Below are 16,116 nucleotides of genomic sequence, written 5' to 3'. Positions count from 1 at the left end.
GGTCAGACAAAGAAATAGAAAGCCAAATAAATAACGAGGGAAACAGAGTCTCCAATGACGGTCGTGATTCACGGTACCAACCGCGTTAGCTTTGTAGGCGGCTGGCCCAGGCGCCGGTGAGTGCAGCAATTGACAGGAACCCCCCACGGGCCATCACTGTAAATAATCATCTGCTTGCCCTGGCAACTCGCCTGGAACACTAATTGTTCCGCCCCGGAGCCCCGTTGCGCCCCTGTATGGAGCAGATGAGCATTCCATGGGTCTTGAACATTGTTGATATAGGATATGGTTACTTAGTAACCTACCTACTATGAAACCCTTCTACACAGGACAACTCACTATTTGGAAGTCATAGCAATGGATGGCATATTCATCCTAGGCACGTACTAAAAATTGTCAATTTTATAAACTTATAATGAACTTGGGTAGTCGCTGAATATCTTAGTTTAGTGGGATTAGGTAACGCTGAATGCCCCTCCATTCGGGCTGTTCCGTCTGGGTACCTGTAGATACCTGTTCAGCTTGCCAGCCAACTCCTAAACTCATTAGGCGCTAGCGCGGGGGACGTTAACTCCCTGACTGACGTACAACGCCAATAACCACGTTGCGACTCAAACCCAAGATAATTGTCTACACCTAGCGCTTTTGTTTGCATATAAGCCAATCTGGAACAAGACTCACCAAATACTTCCAAATATCTTTACCCAATACTTGCGTTCCTGGGATGAACTTTCTCAAGTCTGCTGTGGCATCGGCCATCGCACAAGGTCCTCCATTCCCCTACAATTTTGGCGACAAGGTCGATATCGACGAGTCCATCTGGACATTGTACAACGGTACCAAGAGAGTAAGCTTGGGAGCGCATCGCACTACGTGGTATGCTCTTGCTAACACCTGATCAACAGGAAGATGGATCAAACTGCAGCATCTTTTCCTTCGATATAACTACCAATCGATCCCAGCTACCCCTAGCCAAGAATGCTCTAAAGAAGCTCCGAACATTGCGACACCCGGGCGTAATCAAAGTCCTAGACGCCGTCGAAGTATGTTCACCGACATAACTACACTTGGCGCATCGCTCTGACCATGCTTGCTAGACGGAAACATACATCTACATCGCGACCGAACGAGTGGTACCCCTGCGATGGGACGTTCGAAGAAAGAGTCTCAGCCCCGAGACGATAAAATGGGGTCTTCATAGCGTTGCGGTATGGCTGCCCATATGCCGAATTACCAGACGGTGCTAATTATATGCAGCGTACATTAAAATTCATCAACGACGACGCTTCTTCCATCCACGGAAGCATCAAAGTCGGATCGATCTATACTTCAGAGAGTGGAGAATGGAAATTGGGCGGATTTGACGTTCTCAGCAGCCTCAAGGATGACGAGTCTATTATCTACGTAAGAAGTCGCCCCGATATGCATTGCGATAATGGATCTAATTGATACATCAGACATACGGAAGCTTGGTCCCCGACGCTGCAAGATATACCCCCCCTGAGTTGGCCAGAGGTGGATGGGACGTTATCAAGAAGAATCCTCACACAGCAGTCGACGCATTCAATCTTGGAACTTTGATATTCGAGGTTTTCAATGGCGAGTACATCGCAGCTGACCAAGCTGGCCAGACCAAGAATGTCCCCCCTTCAATGCAGTCCAGTTACAAGCGCCTGTGCAACGCCAACCCCAAGGCTCGAATCAGCGTGGGCGCCTTTCTCGACCAAGGAAACAGAAGCGGATCTTTCTTCGACAGTTCTCTAATCAAATTGACGGAGGGTATCGATAACCTGGATATCAAGACCCCTGATGAACGAGAAGAGTTTCTTGCGTACGTCCTGGACATACATCTTTCAGGGCATTTACTAAGGTGTTCGATAGGGGCCTAGATGAAATCAGCGATGATTTCCCTGAAGAATTCTTCAAATTAAAGGTGATGCCCGAGTTGATGAAATCGGCCGAATTTGGCGGCGGAGGTCCCAGAGCTGTCACTGTAGTTCTTAAGATTGCGGCCAAGATTTCCAAAGAAGATTTTGACTCGAAGATTACGCCCTTCATTATTCGCCTATTTGGAAACCCTGATCGAGCCATCCGAGTGTGTTTGCTAGACAACCTCCCTTTGATGATTGATCAACTTTCACAGAAGATCGTCAACGACAAGATCTTCCCACAATTAGTATGTCCCCCATTGTTGGCCTGAGAAGTAATGCTGACAACTATAGATTACCGGGTTTACCGACGTAACACCTGTAGTAAGGGAACAGACTCTCAAGTCGGTACTTGTTATTATCACAAAACTTTCGGACCGCACAATCAACGGCGACCTCCTCAAACAGCTCGCGAGAACAGCGAATGACGAGCAGCCTGGTATTCGTACAAACACAACTATCTGCTTGGGAAAGATCGCCAAGCACCTCGGCGCTTCATCGCGGTCAAAGGTTCTCATAGCCGCTTTTACAAGGTCACTTAGGGATCCTTTCGTCCATGCTAGGAATGCTTCCTTGATGGCGTTGGGGGCCACCGCAGAATATTTTACGGACGAGGATGCGGCTTGCAGAATCTTGCCTGTAATCTCTCCTGCCTTGATTGACAAGGAGAAGATTATCCGTGAATCTGCGACTCGCACTATGGAGGTTTATCTCCAGAAAATCAAGAAGGCGGCTTCCTCCATGCCTGACACAGTTCTACCTCCACCACAGGCTGCTGATGGCGCGGCCCCACGAATGGCCACGCCTCAGCCAAATGAAAACAACGCGGCCGGTTGGGCAGGGTGGGCAATCTCATCTTTCACCAACAAGATCTCTGCGGCTGCGGGTGAGATTCATGCCGAGTCAGACTCCCGTACTGCTTCACCGGCGCCAGCTGCTTCAGCTAGCTCTGAACCCAAGAAGCCAGCGACTGGTACTGCCTCGTCACTGCACCGCCAAGCAGTCAAGTCGCCCCCGGCACCTCTATCTCGCAACTCGTCACATACCGCAAGTGTGGTAGCCGATTCTTTCTTACCTGTAGATGACGGTGATGATGTTGGGGATTCTTGGGGTGACATGAACGACGACTTTGACAGTTTCGATACTCCCGGGCAGTCTTCAAAGCAACCCGCAGCCACAACTGCAACTGCCACCCCATTCGAAGATGGTGAGCCTGATTTTGCTGGGTGGTTAGCTGCACAATCACAAAAGAAGTCAGGCAACGCCAAACCCCTACCGAAAGGCTTATCCAAGTCTTCGACGGTCAAGAAGCCTTTGGCAAAGCCCGCAGCTAAGCCAGTTGCAGCAAAGAAGATTGATATGAAGCCAAAGGAGGCTGATGACGATGATGGTTGGGGTGATGGTTGGTAATGCGTGGTTCAAGCTCTGGAGCTTATAATAATACATACTTTTACCATAATTGTTCCTACAGATACTTTAAGGAAACGTCAGGATACCACATCGAGGTTTTCGCTAGCATAGTGGTAGATATATATAATTCACTGTCTATGACTGAACTATTCCACATCTTGTTACCAGATTTAAGTAGTCCCATCATACCTAGGTAGGTAGGTACCTTAGTAGTAGGCATAGAAGCCTGGCCAATCACCTCTAGAGTTGAACATCTCAGGGTCCTTACCACGGTGAAGGCTCGGTGAGTGGGAGCCCCGCTATGCTCACCTCGATTTTTATTTTTCCCCACCAACCCTTCCATCCTAAACTTCACTTCTCCATCTCCAACCTTTCCTTTCCAACCACCACAACACATACCCACAACCAACCACCAAAATGGCCCAAGGAACAGTCAAGAACCTCGGTCGAGCGATCCCCACCAAGGCCGTTCACTCCAAGCGCCAAGCATCCAAAGTGCACAAGCCCAAGCAGACGAAGAAAAGCATCGACAAGGTCCACAGGAAATTCACAAGCGGCATGACAGCACAAACGGAAAAGCTCCTCGGCGAGCGCGCGGGACATTTGGAGTTGCTAGGCCAGAAAAAGAAGAAGGGAGAGAAGAAGTCGACGGATAAGAGGGCGACGACAAAGGGTGGTTCAAAGAAGTTTGGTTAAACTGGTCATGGGGAGATGGGAAACGGACGACGACGATCGATTTTTACTGGGAGCGCTGGATTTTTTCACTTCACTTGTTCTTCACCACGAATGCGCATCAACGACCGCTCGCAGCTAGGGCTCAAATACCGAATTTACACTGTTTCCTTCCGATAAGGAGTGGTCGAGCGGGATTCTCTACCTAAAAAAAACCTACAAACTCTCAAACAATCTCTACCTAAAAAACCTAAAACCACATCTCCCCGTTCGATCGCTCCTTATCTTTTGGAATTTCGGGTTCAAAAACCAGACCTCGTTATCTTTTTTGCGCCACCGATGGGTCCCCAGCAAGGTATATATATTAGAATTGCTGGTTCTACTTTTGATAAGGGGTGGCCGAGCGGGATACTCTACCCAAAAAAACCTACAATCTCTCAAACAATCTCTACCTAAAAAAACCTAAAACCACATTCTCCCCGTTCGACCGCCCCTTATCTTTTTGGGATTTTCGGGTCCAAAACCACACTCGATCGTCCGCCTCTTTTCACAGCAACGATGGACACCAGGCAAAGCACACATATCAGAGAACTACTTCTGCACTGCTGAAGATACTGCCGTGGTGTCTGCTCCTTTTCTTTTTCTCCAGAAGCAGCGATGTGTCCCAGGCAATGTGTATTCATCGGGCAATTGCTGTTGCACCGCTGAGGACACATTGCTGTGGGCGCTGTTCTTTCTTTTCTTTTCAACACGGATGATGAACCACCAGGCAAGGCATATATGTCCAAATTGCAGTCATACCCCTAACGAAGAGTGGCCGAGTGGTATCTACCTAAAAAAAAAAACCTACAAACAAACTCCGCCTAAAAAAAACCACTCTCCCTCGGCCACTCTTCGTTTTGCCCGTTTGAACACCAGGACCGGGCTTCTTTTTTTTCACTCTGTTGTTACAATCTGGAAGTCGCAGTTTCAGGCCATAGATACCAGTTTTAATGCATCTCACTCGATCCGCACTCTTCAAGTTGGGTTTTGCTCTGACAATCTGTCTCACATATTAAACACCCTCCACTCCTAATTCTTCAAATATGTGATGGCTTCTTTTCGTATTTGTTAGACGATCACGGACAGAGAACGTCTGTCATCGCTGACAGCATCAACTATCACACCACAATACCAGACTTCTCAAGCCATCCAACGACACCTAGAGATAACAACATCTCGTCTATCCTCACCTTATGAGACATAGCAGAGTGGGAGGTCTAAGGAATATATAGAGGGCATCTAATCAGGGATCATGCCGACCTACTGTCTGTAGTGCAAGTTGATCAAGTGGACGAAGGTTTTCGAGGATGATATGGTCAATCCGATTCAATATGGGGAAGTAAAAGCTCCCATGCACCACATGGAGAACCCCTATCTTTTACAGCACCAAAACGTGTCAACTTAATGAAAACAAACAGACATGTGTGTCAGCCCAAATAGAGCACTTCGACTGTGCAGCATGAAATCTATGATAGTCTACAAAGGGCACAACGGCAGTTATTTTCTTTCCGCCCGCGTCCCTGTCTTAACAGTCCTCGATGTTGAACTCTTTACCCTCAGCTACGCGAGTCAAGATAGAAGTCACAACCTTAAAGTCATTGTCCACATCCACCATCCAGTTAGATATAGCCACACGCACTGCCTTCTCGCCCTTCCAGCTCGTGCCACTCACATACATCTGTCTCGTCTCATTGATCTTCTGCACCAAGTTTTCGTTCAACTTGGGATCCTTGGCGCGGAACAGAACAATCATGAAGACCTCATCTAAGCCAGCTCCATCTTCGGGGAGCAGCTCGTAGTGTTCTGAATCCCTGAGGAAAGCTGCAACTTGACGGGATAGAGTTATCATATTATCGATTAGTTTCGCCATTCCTGGACGGCCTTCACTGAGGAGAACAGCGTAGGCTGGAAGAGCGCGGAAGCGGCGTGAGTTTTCGAGACCGATGTTGAGAGGCGAGGGGATGGTGGATGCGCCGCCTGAGAGATATGCTGCATTAGGGTTCGTAAAGACAGATTGGAGAATGGCGGGTGATCGAGTGAAGAACATGCCACAGTCGTAGGGCTGGATGTCGAGTTAGACTGACGGCGGATAGTTCAGGGGCGTGAATTACTTACGACATTGAGAATCTTGTGACCATCGACAGTGATACTATCCGCCAGCTCAACACCCTCTACACGCTTGTGAAGAGTCTTGTAATCGTCCTGCTCAGGAAGAACACGAGCAAAGATACCGAAAGCTAAACACATCAGTATCAACCATATTGCGGAACGACTGAAAGTATCTCACCTCCATCAACATGGATCCACGCTCCATACTTATCCGCCAATTCCCTCACTCTGCGCATCTCCTCAATGCCTGTTAAGGCATAACGACCTGTGTTGACTTCACCAGCGCTCAGCGCAATCACACTGGCCACGTCGCTCTTCTGAAGTTCCTTCTCCAAAGCGTCAAGATTTAGCCTCCATGGCTCACTCTCGCTAAGTCTCAGCTCCTTTACGGAATCTCGACCGAAGCCAACTATACTGGCTGCCTTGGACAAGGAGCTGTGGCCTGCACTTGTGAGGATCTGGAGCTCCTTGACACCAGCTGAAAGACATGCCGCCAGTAAGCCAACCTCGCCGACGCTTTGTCCTCGCTTTTCCAAGATGGCTTCCCTGCCGCATGCAAGACCTAGAACATTGCTGCCGGTAGCTCCAGTCGTAAAAGTCCGGCCCTTCCAATCGCCGAGTTTGAGGAGCGAAACAAGCATCTGAAGCGCTGAATCCTCCAACGTTGTGGCAATAGTCTGCGCTGGGAGATGAACCTGCACGTTCTGGTCCATTCGAGAGACTACGTTATCTGCCCATTCGGCAATGGGCAGAGTGCCTCCTGTGACGAAGCCATAGTATCGAGATGAGCTGCCCTGGCCGTTACAAGCGGGAACGATGTCCTCGATGATATGGCGCACAACGTCTTCCTGGGAGATGCCTTGAAGATAACCTTCCAAGTCTGGACGTGGAAGCTTGGCTTCAGCTGTTTGAATGGCCGAGGCCTCTGGGAGAGTGGGAGTTGGAGCGGAGCCAGGCTCGGGGCCCTGACGCCGAGACAGACGGGCCCGTTGAGCTTCAAGGTTGAATAAGTCACTCATTTTTGTTTGGAGGATAGCTGCAATTCGCCGAGACTCCTCTTTTTATATATCTCAGCAACACTGGCTCACGTCTGGTCTTATAGCTCCCCGCTTGAAATTGCCGCTTAAGCCGCAAATCGCGGCGTCCTAACGTTAGTTGAAATAGGTAAGACGGAAGGATTTAATAGTGCTGATTTGTCACTATCGTGTCCATCTCCAAGGGTACCATTTTGGAAGGTGCCCACGCGACGATAAGAACCTGGCCTAGAGACACAAGCGTCGAAAGGTTTAGGTAAATGCATGTTTTTTGTATATGTTTGCAATTTGTAAATCCAATATTTCTTTGTCGAGATTCGGTCTATAGAAAGTGTATCAAGTCACCCATCACTAGTTCTAGGATGCTCCTTCAACCTATTCCAAATCCACCCATCAAGTTCACCCATCCAATATATGGTATACGCCATGCCGTACAAACAAATCAGAATAAATACAGCCAAAATAAACAAAGCTTCACAGTTGGTTCATGAGTATGGCCCAAGATGCCGGTTGAAATGACCTTTATAGCTTGGCGCTCTCGCCAACAGCACCAATCTTGAGGTCCTTGCCATACTTCTTCAGGACGTCCTCGTTGTGATACTTCCAGAAAGCCTTGGTGGCATTCTTTCCAGACCAACGCTTGAGGATCTTGGCGCCGCCGGGGTGCTCATCGATAAATTCTGCAAGTGAAAGTCAGTATAAGTTAACTCTCAACTGCGGGTTACAAGAGCATCGTACTTGTAACGTCGTAAACGTCATTCTCGACAATGAGCCAGAAGCCGTTGGCCTCGTCCTTGTGCTTTTGGACCTCGGCGGTGGTGTATGTCTCGCTCATGGTGATGAAGTGGATGAAATAAGGGTTACAGTTATAGCTTCAAGTTGTGAGAGAAGATGAAGAAATCGTTTAGTAAATATGAGTTTGATGAGCTTGAATAGATAGAAAAAGACAAGGAAAAGCTGGGAAAGAAAACAAGGAGTTCTTTCCGGGGACGCTCCCGGCAGGTGGGGGCAACTTTGCCTCGGTTCACGGTCACGAGCAGTACTTTTCCCTATTACAGAAGGCTTGGGGCTGGGGAGAGCCTGGGGAAATCCACTAGGGGGCCGCTAAGCGGGGGGACCTCAGGCCTATCAAATCAAGGCAGTTGTAATGAAAGCTCAAAGAACCTCGGCGTCATCAGGAACGGGCATTAATATCCATGTACATATGAGTATCAATAATTCTTGTTTATAGTATAAGTCAGGAAGTCATATACATTCATCCAAAACTGACGAGATGCTTGCTCAACTTAAATCAACCCCTTTCGAATGACGGCGTCTTCATCCTCTACCCAAAACTGCAGTTCTTCTTATGCCAAGCTAGTAGGTTCTAGATATATGCCCTTATTGGAATTTACATGTTTACTTTATATGTGACCACGATATTCTCATTATACCACAACTGTAGCAGATCGTCTTCGAATCGCTTCACGGAAACGATCCGCAAATGCTGCTGTTCCTCGGCAATCGCTCTCTGCCCGCTTCTCAAGGGCCTGTGGCAGCCACTCGCTAATCTTTGTGATGCGGTTCTCATTCTACTTTGCGTCAGTTCGTTTGGTTATATGCCATCGTGAAAGAAAACTTACAGATGGATGAGTACTCAGCATCTCTGGCGCCTCTTGTCCGCTAGCGTGTTGAAGGGCATCCATACGTTGCCAAAAGCCCAGAGCTGCCCTGGGATCATAGCATGCTTCGGCCATCATCATCAGCCCGATGTAGTCAGCCTCGCTCTCCTGCTTGCGTCCCATGGGAAGGTAGAAGAGCAGATCTTGCAAGTAGTACCCTCCTACAACGTTCCAGAGTCCAAACAGCGCAAGCCCAGGAAGTGCTCCAGCAAGAAAGAACAGACTTCCCGCTGTCAAGTTTCCAACCCATGCAGCTGAAAGGCGTTCTGAAGCATGCGATGCTGTGTTGTGTGCTATTTCATGGCCCAGCACCGCAGCAAGCGCATCTTCACTTCGGCAGACGTTGATGATGCCACTATGCACAAACACCTTACCTCCCGGAAGGACAAAGGCATTAGCTGTACCTGATCCCAAAATTGTCAGCATTTCGTCTATAGTTAGTTATAGTGGGCGGGACAGCTTACGACTATCGGCTATCACGAAAATCTCCCAATTGAGATCCGTCATACCGCTCACAGGAATCAGCCTCTTCATAACCCTCTTAACCAAAATCGTCCTGGGATCCCAATCGGACAAGAAATGCCCACCCTGCGCTCTGACCTGCTCAATGATCTGCGCAGCTGCTTTCGAATGCGCGCGAGCAACCATGGAGTCGGAAAGAAAGTTGAACCGTCGTCGACCCGTCACAGGCACCGTCTGAGAATTGTAAAAGTAAAAGCCAATGGCTGCGACGACAGTCGCGATGACTGTGATACGTGAATTGCGACTACTGCCTGCTTGTGTGAACCTGCGCGCAGCATTGTGAGAGACGAGTGGTCGCGCAGCTTGTAGGCGGTCTTCTATATCACGTCCGGAATTCTGCTGAAGACGAGATCGGCATTGCGAGAGGAGTCTTTGGCGAGGGATAGAGAGCGTAGCAGTACATGGTATGAAGAAAATCGCGGGACGGCGGAACAAGCGAGGGGCAGACATTGCCTGCGTCGGCGATCGGAATGAACTCAATCGGTTGTCAAGAGTCTATCGAGACGCAATGTTTGGCAGGGGAAGCAAGTTGCTGCGCAAGCCTGCTGAAGAGCAAACAGGGCCAGGAACTCGGCAATTGGGTGCTTGCTTATGTATGGTGATAGATACTTTTTGGTGTTTTGGCTAGAAACTGAAGCTCCATCGTTTGCGTCATGCTCCTCGGGGCCCTCCCCCGCTACCAGGAACTGTCAGGGACCACACTGAGACAACTTTACCCGCTGAGGCTTAGTGAGCTACAGCACTGGACAGATACGTACCCGTAGGTAACACAGATTTAACGAACTCAACCTCCACGCTATCAAACGTCCAGCTTGTTACTAAGTCATTAATGAGAACTATATTAATCTTGACAACTCTAGGTCTACTTGTCTGGCATTTTCCCTTTCATATGTCTCCATAAATCCCACAATCTGAGAATGATTCATCGCCGAGCTGTGTTACTGGTTCTCTCGGTTGATTCCGAGATAGTATCACCAACTTGACTACATCACGCCTTGTTTTCCCAGTACGAAATCTAATAGTTGGCCATAGATGGACTGCTTGCTCATCACACGATATCATCATTTCATATATCATCACTTCTTCTGTATGACTCGGAACCCACGGGCATAGCCTGACCACCAAGCTATGGAGCACCTTCGTGCCCGTGGCTCTAGACCTAGAGCAAATCTTACATCATAAAATAGGTAGTCGTCGTAATCAACTAGTGTTAGAAATCATCGTATTGAAATCCTCGTTCCTTCAGTTCATTTTTCTATTTGATCATCGTCAAGTTGGAGGTCAGACTCTAGCTTACACTATCCTTGCTTGTCAAACACAATACTAGCTTCTTTGAGCACCCTAAGGATCTTCACCACCAAAAGGGTATCGTTTCATGATAATTCTTATCAAACACTTCACTTAATCACTCTTCTCGCAAGAACATTATATCATTCACTGTAGGCCCTCAAACACGTAAGCTCATGTTAGTACTGCGCTTATCAATCACTCCTAATCACGTCCATCCAGGGGGTATATAAGCATCTCACACCATCTTCATCCGTCTCTCCTCCCGCTCCATCTCGAAGGCTTCTTATCCGGTAGTAAGACGATCAAAGTCAATATGGGTGACTTTATCGACAGCAAGCTCGATTTGAGCACTATAAAACCCTCATTCTCGACCTCATCTGAACCCGAGAGCCCTCGATCCAAGTCTCTTATCGAAGCACTTTCGCTAGAGCTTCACATTGAAGGCGGCTACTTCCGCCAGACGGATGCAGACCCTACGACAATCCCCTCAACCTACTCATCCAAACCGCTTTCAGATCAAACACTTGCTCTTACTGGTGGTACTCGTGAGGGTTATAGTACCAACACACGTCGTCTCTCAACCACAATATTTTACCTTCTCACACCACGTCAATCAAAGGGGAACTTTCATCGTAACCGCAGCCGAGTCATTCACACTCTGCACCGTGGAAGGGGTCGTTATGTTCTCATCTATCCTGACGGTCGCATCGAATCATTTGTTGTCGGAAACGCGGTTGAGCGAGGTGAGCGCTTGCAATGGATTGTCGAGGGTGACGTCTGGAAGGCAAGCTATCTGCTACCCAACGAATCGAACCCAAGTCATGAAACGGATGGAACAGAGACCGATGGTCTTCTAATATCAGAAACGGTGGTCCCCGGATTTGAGTACGAAGACCACGCGTTTCTAACCCACCAAGGCATCAAGGAGTTGTTAAAGGAGGAGCAAGTTCGCGAACTGGAGTGGCTCGTGAGAAAGTCCGAGTAAAAACAGCAGTGGACTGGCTACCACATCTTGCCGACGGATTACTTAGGGTGTGCAAGACACTAGAGTACTATAGAGAACGGCGAACAGCCACTGGTCTTGGTCACTGATACCGCAAGCAGAGACCTGGGTTTGTTAAACATGGCAGACAAAATCATACACAACAACTAGGGCCGTCAATTGGCTCCCGGCTAGCTTCCCGTATAAATGCGAACACAATATATTATTCTAGTCATGTGAATCGTTTCCACATTATGTTTGGGTATCATGGGTATGTAATCGCCAAGTCAAATTCCAATGCCTGGGGAGACACTGCTTGCATCTCATTCTTTCAGTCGGGTCGATACCAAGCTTGATATGCCCCATTACCGATTGGTCCCGCCTCCTTGACATGTTTAATGTCGTTGAATTAGGTGGCACATATAACTTCGAACCCCTTTCTTCGTCATGCAAATGGCGTTCTTGGGGCGTATATCTCCCCAGGGAATGGCTTTCGTCCGATTACAACGTGTATTGGTATGTAGGCGTGGATTCGTGTGTCAATGAGTTCTCGCCTGACATCAACCAGCGAAACCTGTGGGATAGTATGTGAGTCGGAGTGTGGACTGGGAGAAGCTGTTGAGAACTTACCTCGATCTGCGCCGGTGTCCTCTCATAGGCACGGTTGAAAAGGGCAAAAGAAAAACCACTGAGTCCCATTAGGAAGTTTCTTTCCCACATACGACCGAGCTCTTTTAAACGCTCATCCTTGGGCCAGCCGTTCATGGGCATTTTGAAAATGCGCACTTGAACGTCAATGAAACCCGCCTCGACATATGCATCACGAACAGTCGCAGCAACGTTTGTCGGCCGGCCCATCAATACTGAAGCTTCGTTGATTTCTCGAAACCATGTCGCAAGATGGCCGTTTAGGGGGAGAGTTTCGTCATCACACATAACATTAGCATCATACTCTTGAGACTCGAACCAGCCTCCTGGCCTCAGAGTTTCGAAGGCCTGGTCCGCAATCTGCTCCTTAAAGTTAGACCAGCACCCAGAGGTAACTCGCGTGTGTATGTAGTCGAAAGGCTGCGAGTAGTCCCAGGGCTCGGAGCTGGAAGGCGAACAGTCAGTTATGATGCCGAGGACAGCAGTTTGAAAATGAAAGCACGTACGAATCTTCAACGAAAAAGTTGACATTGGGTGGTACGTTCCGAGGCTGTATTGGCGAAAGATCGGTGGCAATAACTTCTGCATGCGGAAATAAGTCTCCCATCTTGATGGCCCAGTCGCCGGTTCCAGTCGCTATATCCAGTATGCTCACAGGCGGGGTTCTTTCCGACAGCGGCGCGAAGAAAAGGCGTCCACCGAACAGCTTTACCAGGGCCTCATTTTGTAATTCTAGACGTTCGCGTTCTAGTTCATCGTTGGGAAATGCGTATGCTGGAAAGACATCAGTACATAGACGGTGAAGGATGGGTTGCTTGAGCTTACAACCAGCCCGGTAGGCGTGATAAGTACGACCGAATTCTTCAGGGAAATTCTGTACGCTGTCTGTCAAAGACTCTGAGTCTCTTGTTGTCCTTGTTAGCTGAATTTGATGCGACAATTGCCAAATAGCAGTCTGTAGCTTACATGTTCTGTGCGTCTGGCTACATAAATTGTCAGCAAGTCTCACTTAGAAAACAGCAGAAATAGCAGCACATACGTCTGGCTCGATAAAACTGTTCCCTCCAGAATTAGAAGCTGAACAGTTGAAAGTGAATTGAAAGTGGTTGAGGCTGGGAGGTGATGAGGCCGGCATGCTTTCTTTGTTATGTGACTGGGTAGGTTGTCTACTCATTATGGTATGAGCCATGAGACAGTGATTGTTATATGTGTAAACGGAAAGGATGCGGCAATGAGAACTCAAGCAACAACAGACAACCACAGGAAGCGCTTCTGTGCCGGAATTATGTGAAGAAGCCACACAATCTCACACTGGAGTAATGGTACCTGTCGAACTAAAACCAGAGAGAGAATGCAGAGACGACGATGGTGGCGAACGGCCCACACACTGACTTGAGTAGTATGGAAGAAGTGCCAGTCGAAAGTAACTCAAAAGGCCTTGTAAATTATAACTGGGAGTCTAGGGCCAGAAGGATTTGTTATACAAAAGTAAGGCTCCGGTAAAATAGGTTGAAATGGAGTAAGGTGCAGTGTTTGGTAGTAAGTAAATGGAATAAAAGAAGACAATATTGTCAATGGTGTCAATGGTGTCGCTCTGAATGCAAATACAATGAGGGGAATATGGAGATTTAAACGTCTTCGGCAGGGTCGCCTAAAGCGGCATCCAGGACAGGTTTAGTAGTAGCGAGATAGAGAGTAAAACAGAAGCTAGAATAGACGACGGGAAAATACAAGCTAGATATGAAAATGGAGAAGGGCGAGAAGCTTGAATAGAATCCCCGCTCTCTTTTGGAAACACCACCAGAAAGGGAGCCAGACCCAGTATACGGCAGGAAGGAAAAGGAAAGAGACCCAGACACCTGGTGCGACCAAGGCTCGAGGAGTGGATGCGGTCAGGATGAGTGACCAAGGGCAAGACGAGAGCAGTAGCAGCAGCAGCTGGCTAGCCTAGCCCAAAGCAAAGGGACGAGGAGCAAAAGGACCCAGCAGCTTGGGACGGGTATCTAGCTCTCGGGTTGCTTGGCAAAGCCACAAAGCCCTACCAAAAGAGAACTGCAAGTGGAACAGGCGCTTGTTGGTGAGTGATGTGGCATTGGATTGGAACGGGAGGGTGTTGGGTGTGTCGACTACCCCAGTCTAGAGCGGCCGGAACAAGAGGCGACCCATTCAGTCGGGAATAGCTGTGATGTTGGGACCCTAGAGTAGCACGACGGCACCAAATTAGCAATAAGGGTTTCACACCCCCACCATAAAAAGGAATTCCGGGAGTCTGTGCCTCGATACGTCAAGGCATTTGCCAATAGTTGTAGGTCCATGCTGCACGTACAGTATATGTTGAGCTGCGAGGTCAGAGTAGACGTCGAGGTCAGGGTCGGGGTCGGGGTACTAGGGAAGAAGAGTGTGAGATACTGTGGCTTTTCACTAGCCAGAGACAAACACGCATACACGATTCTCCAGTTCCATAGATAGAGTCTGACTAGGTAGATAGCCAATCCCGCTTGATGCTTTGCAGCAGTGAGGAACCGGGGCTGAGTGGACAATGCAATGCGCCGCAAAGCAGAGCATTGAAACACAAAAACAACGTCTTTCGGCGGTTACCAGACCTTTGTATTGCCGTTATATCGAATTATGCAAGGTGACATATTATTGGATACGGCATTTCCTTTTGACCTGCAAAGGAAATCCACACTCGGTCAAGGGGCTGGATATAATTCCCGTTGATTCAACGGCGGCTTTCAAAGGGTCCCGGTTACGTGGGTAAGCTAAAGAACCAATCCTGACAACTGGGATCAAAAACCGGTGGCCTGGGTCGGACAAAGTTGAAGTGCGTGCAACCAACCCCTAAGTGCCAGTCCAATCCAATCCAATCCAACCGACTTTCCGACGGTTTGGGAATGATCCGTGCTCCTGGGAAAGTGTGTGAACATCCCGGCAGTTGGCTTCCCTTGCCTAGTCGAACTACTATTGTTGGTCGTTGTGTTATTTCGGCCGTGTCGTAAGCGGAATTGACAGAACAAAGCAAAGGCATTGTGGAAGCAGTACCCTTGATAACCGGCGCCTAACGGGGGGCTCCCGGGAGATTGCGCCGTGAGGCTTTGGCCACGTCAACGCCAAAGAATTGACTTGCATTTGCAGGCACCATGTGACGTTGTTATAGGACCGGTCATGATACAACAGCGCGTTGATGGGGGTGAAGATGTAAGGGAGAGGGAGAGGGAGAAGGAGAGGTGGGTAGGAGGAGATTACCTAAGTCATGGGGATGCAAGCCTTCGGCCTTTTCTCAACCTGTCGAGGAAGGAACGACACTATACGGTGAATCCACCAACTGAGGCAAGTCGGCAGGCAGGTAATCAAACAGGCATAGACCTTGACATTGTTTGCTTGTAATATCCGATATACGGTAAAATGCCAACAAATCACTTCCTCAAAGTTACTGAGTGTAAGTAAGGATTGACAATTATCTAGTTCTCATGATGATGACGGTCATCATCAGTCAGCCACCTATCTGTCTTGTGTATCTAAGCAGAGTCTACAGAGTGCAAATAGGCTAGATAAACTATCATGTTCTGAAACACGCTTAGCTCAAGCTAATTTTTACGATTATATACCTACCTTAACTAAGAGAAATCATTTGGAATTGTTATTCCCGTCTACTTGGACTAAAATGTCACGTACAGACAGACAATCACTCAAGTCAAAGACCACACTTTGAGTTCTGACCAGGTTGCTCTCACGCCCCCAACTCTGAGTCATGTAATTAAAGCTATCTTGTAATCTGAAACGCAGACAAACTCAATCTTTCTCTACTAGCAATGCGA

General features: G+C 48.3%; 7 protein-coding genes across 7 annotated transcripts, besides 2 other annotated features; 3 read left to right on the top strand and 4 right to left on the bottom strand.

Moving 5' to 3' along the window:
• Positions 1-724: 724 nt before the first annotated feature.
• Positions 725-3,338, top strand: FPSE_03677 (uncharacterized protein; the record flags this gene model as incomplete). The annotated part of the gene is made up of 7 exons (XM_009256796.1): positions 725-847; positions 906-1,043; positions 1,098-1,208; positions 1,258-1,404; positions 1,458-1,831; positions 1,882-2,176; positions 2,223-3,338. 7 exons carry the CDS (start codon positions 725-727, stop codon positions 3,336-3,338), a joined length of 2,304 nt encoding a protein of 767 aa, XP_009255071.1.
• A 417-nt stretch (positions 3,339-3,755) lies between these two features.
• On the top strand, positions 3,756-4,034 carry FPSE_03678 (uncharacterized protein; the record flags this gene model as incomplete). Its single annotated transcript, XM_009256797.1, has 1 exon — positions 3,756-4,034. One exon carries the CDS (start codon positions 3,756-3,758, stop codon positions 4,032-4,034), a length of 279 nt encoding a protein of 92 aa, XP_009255072.1.
• A 1,543-nt stretch (positions 4,035-5,577) lies between these two features.
• On the bottom strand, positions 5,578-7,180 carry FPSE_03679 (uncharacterized protein; the record flags this gene model as incomplete). The annotated part of the gene is made up of 3 exons (XM_009256798.1): positions 5,578-6,114; positions 6,168-6,289; positions 6,340-7,180. 3 exons carry the CDS (start codon positions 7,178-7,180, stop codon positions 5,578-5,580), a joined length of 1,500 nt encoding a protein of 499 aa, XP_009255073.1.
• Positions 7,181-7,717: 537 nt separating this feature from the next.
• Positions 7,718-8,030, bottom strand: FPSE_03680 (uncharacterized protein; the record flags this gene model as incomplete). Its single annotated transcript, XM_009256799.1, has 2 exons — positions 7,718-7,875; positions 7,934-8,030. 2 exons carry the CDS (start codon positions 8,028-8,030, stop codon positions 7,718-7,720), a joined length of 255 nt encoding a protein of 84 aa, XP_009255074.1.
• A 592-nt stretch (positions 8,031-8,622) lies between these two features.
• FPSE_03681 (uncharacterized protein) lies at positions 8,623-9,828 on the bottom strand (the record flags this gene model as incomplete). Its single annotated transcript, XM_009256800.1, has 3 exons — positions 8,623-8,766; positions 8,818-9,260; positions 9,321-9,828. The coding sequence occupies 3 exons, from the start codon at positions 9,826-9,828 to the stop codon at positions 8,623-8,625; spliced, it is 1,095 nt and encodes a 364-aa protein (XP_009255075.1).
• Positions 9,829-10,981: 1,153 nt separating this feature from the next.
• FPSE_03682 (uncharacterized protein) lies at positions 10,982-11,653 on the top strand (the record flags this gene model as incomplete). The annotated part of the gene is made up of 1 exon (XM_009256801.1): positions 10,982-11,653. The coding sequence occupies one exon, from the start codon at positions 10,982-10,984 to the stop codon at positions 11,651-11,653; it is 672 nt and encodes a 223-aa protein (XP_009255076.1).
• Positions 11,654-12,095: 442 nt separating this feature from the next.
• On the bottom strand, positions 12,096-13,433 carry FPSE_03683 (uncharacterized protein; the record flags this gene model as incomplete). The annotated part of the gene is made up of 6 exons (XM_009256802.1): positions 12,096-12,224; positions 12,281-12,743; positions 12,805-13,072; positions 13,124-13,203; positions 13,265-13,281; positions 13,338-13,433. The coding sequence occupies 6 exons, from the start codon at positions 13,431-13,433 to the stop codon at positions 12,096-12,098; spliced, it is 1,053 nt and encodes a 350-aa protein (XP_009255077.1).
• A 1,713-nt stretch (positions 13,434-15,146) lies between these two features.
• Positions 15,147-15,170: a microsatellite.
• A 329-nt stretch (positions 15,171-15,499) lies between these two features.
• Positions 15,500-15,526: a microsatellite.
• The last annotated feature ends 590 nt before the right edge of the window (positions 15,527-16,116 follow it).

Source organism: Fusarium pseudograminearum, chromosome 1, assembly GCF_000303195.2.
Source record: "Fusarium pseudograminearum CS3096 chromosome 1, whole genome shotgun sequence".
In the NCBI taxonomy this organism is placed as follows: domain Eukaryota; kingdom Fungi; phylum Ascomycota; class Sordariomycetes; order Hypocreales; family Nectriaceae; genus Fusarium; species Fusarium pseudograminearum.
The sequence above is the reverse complement of the archived record's forward strand: the minus strand, read 5'-3'. Positions and strand labels throughout refer to the sequence as shown.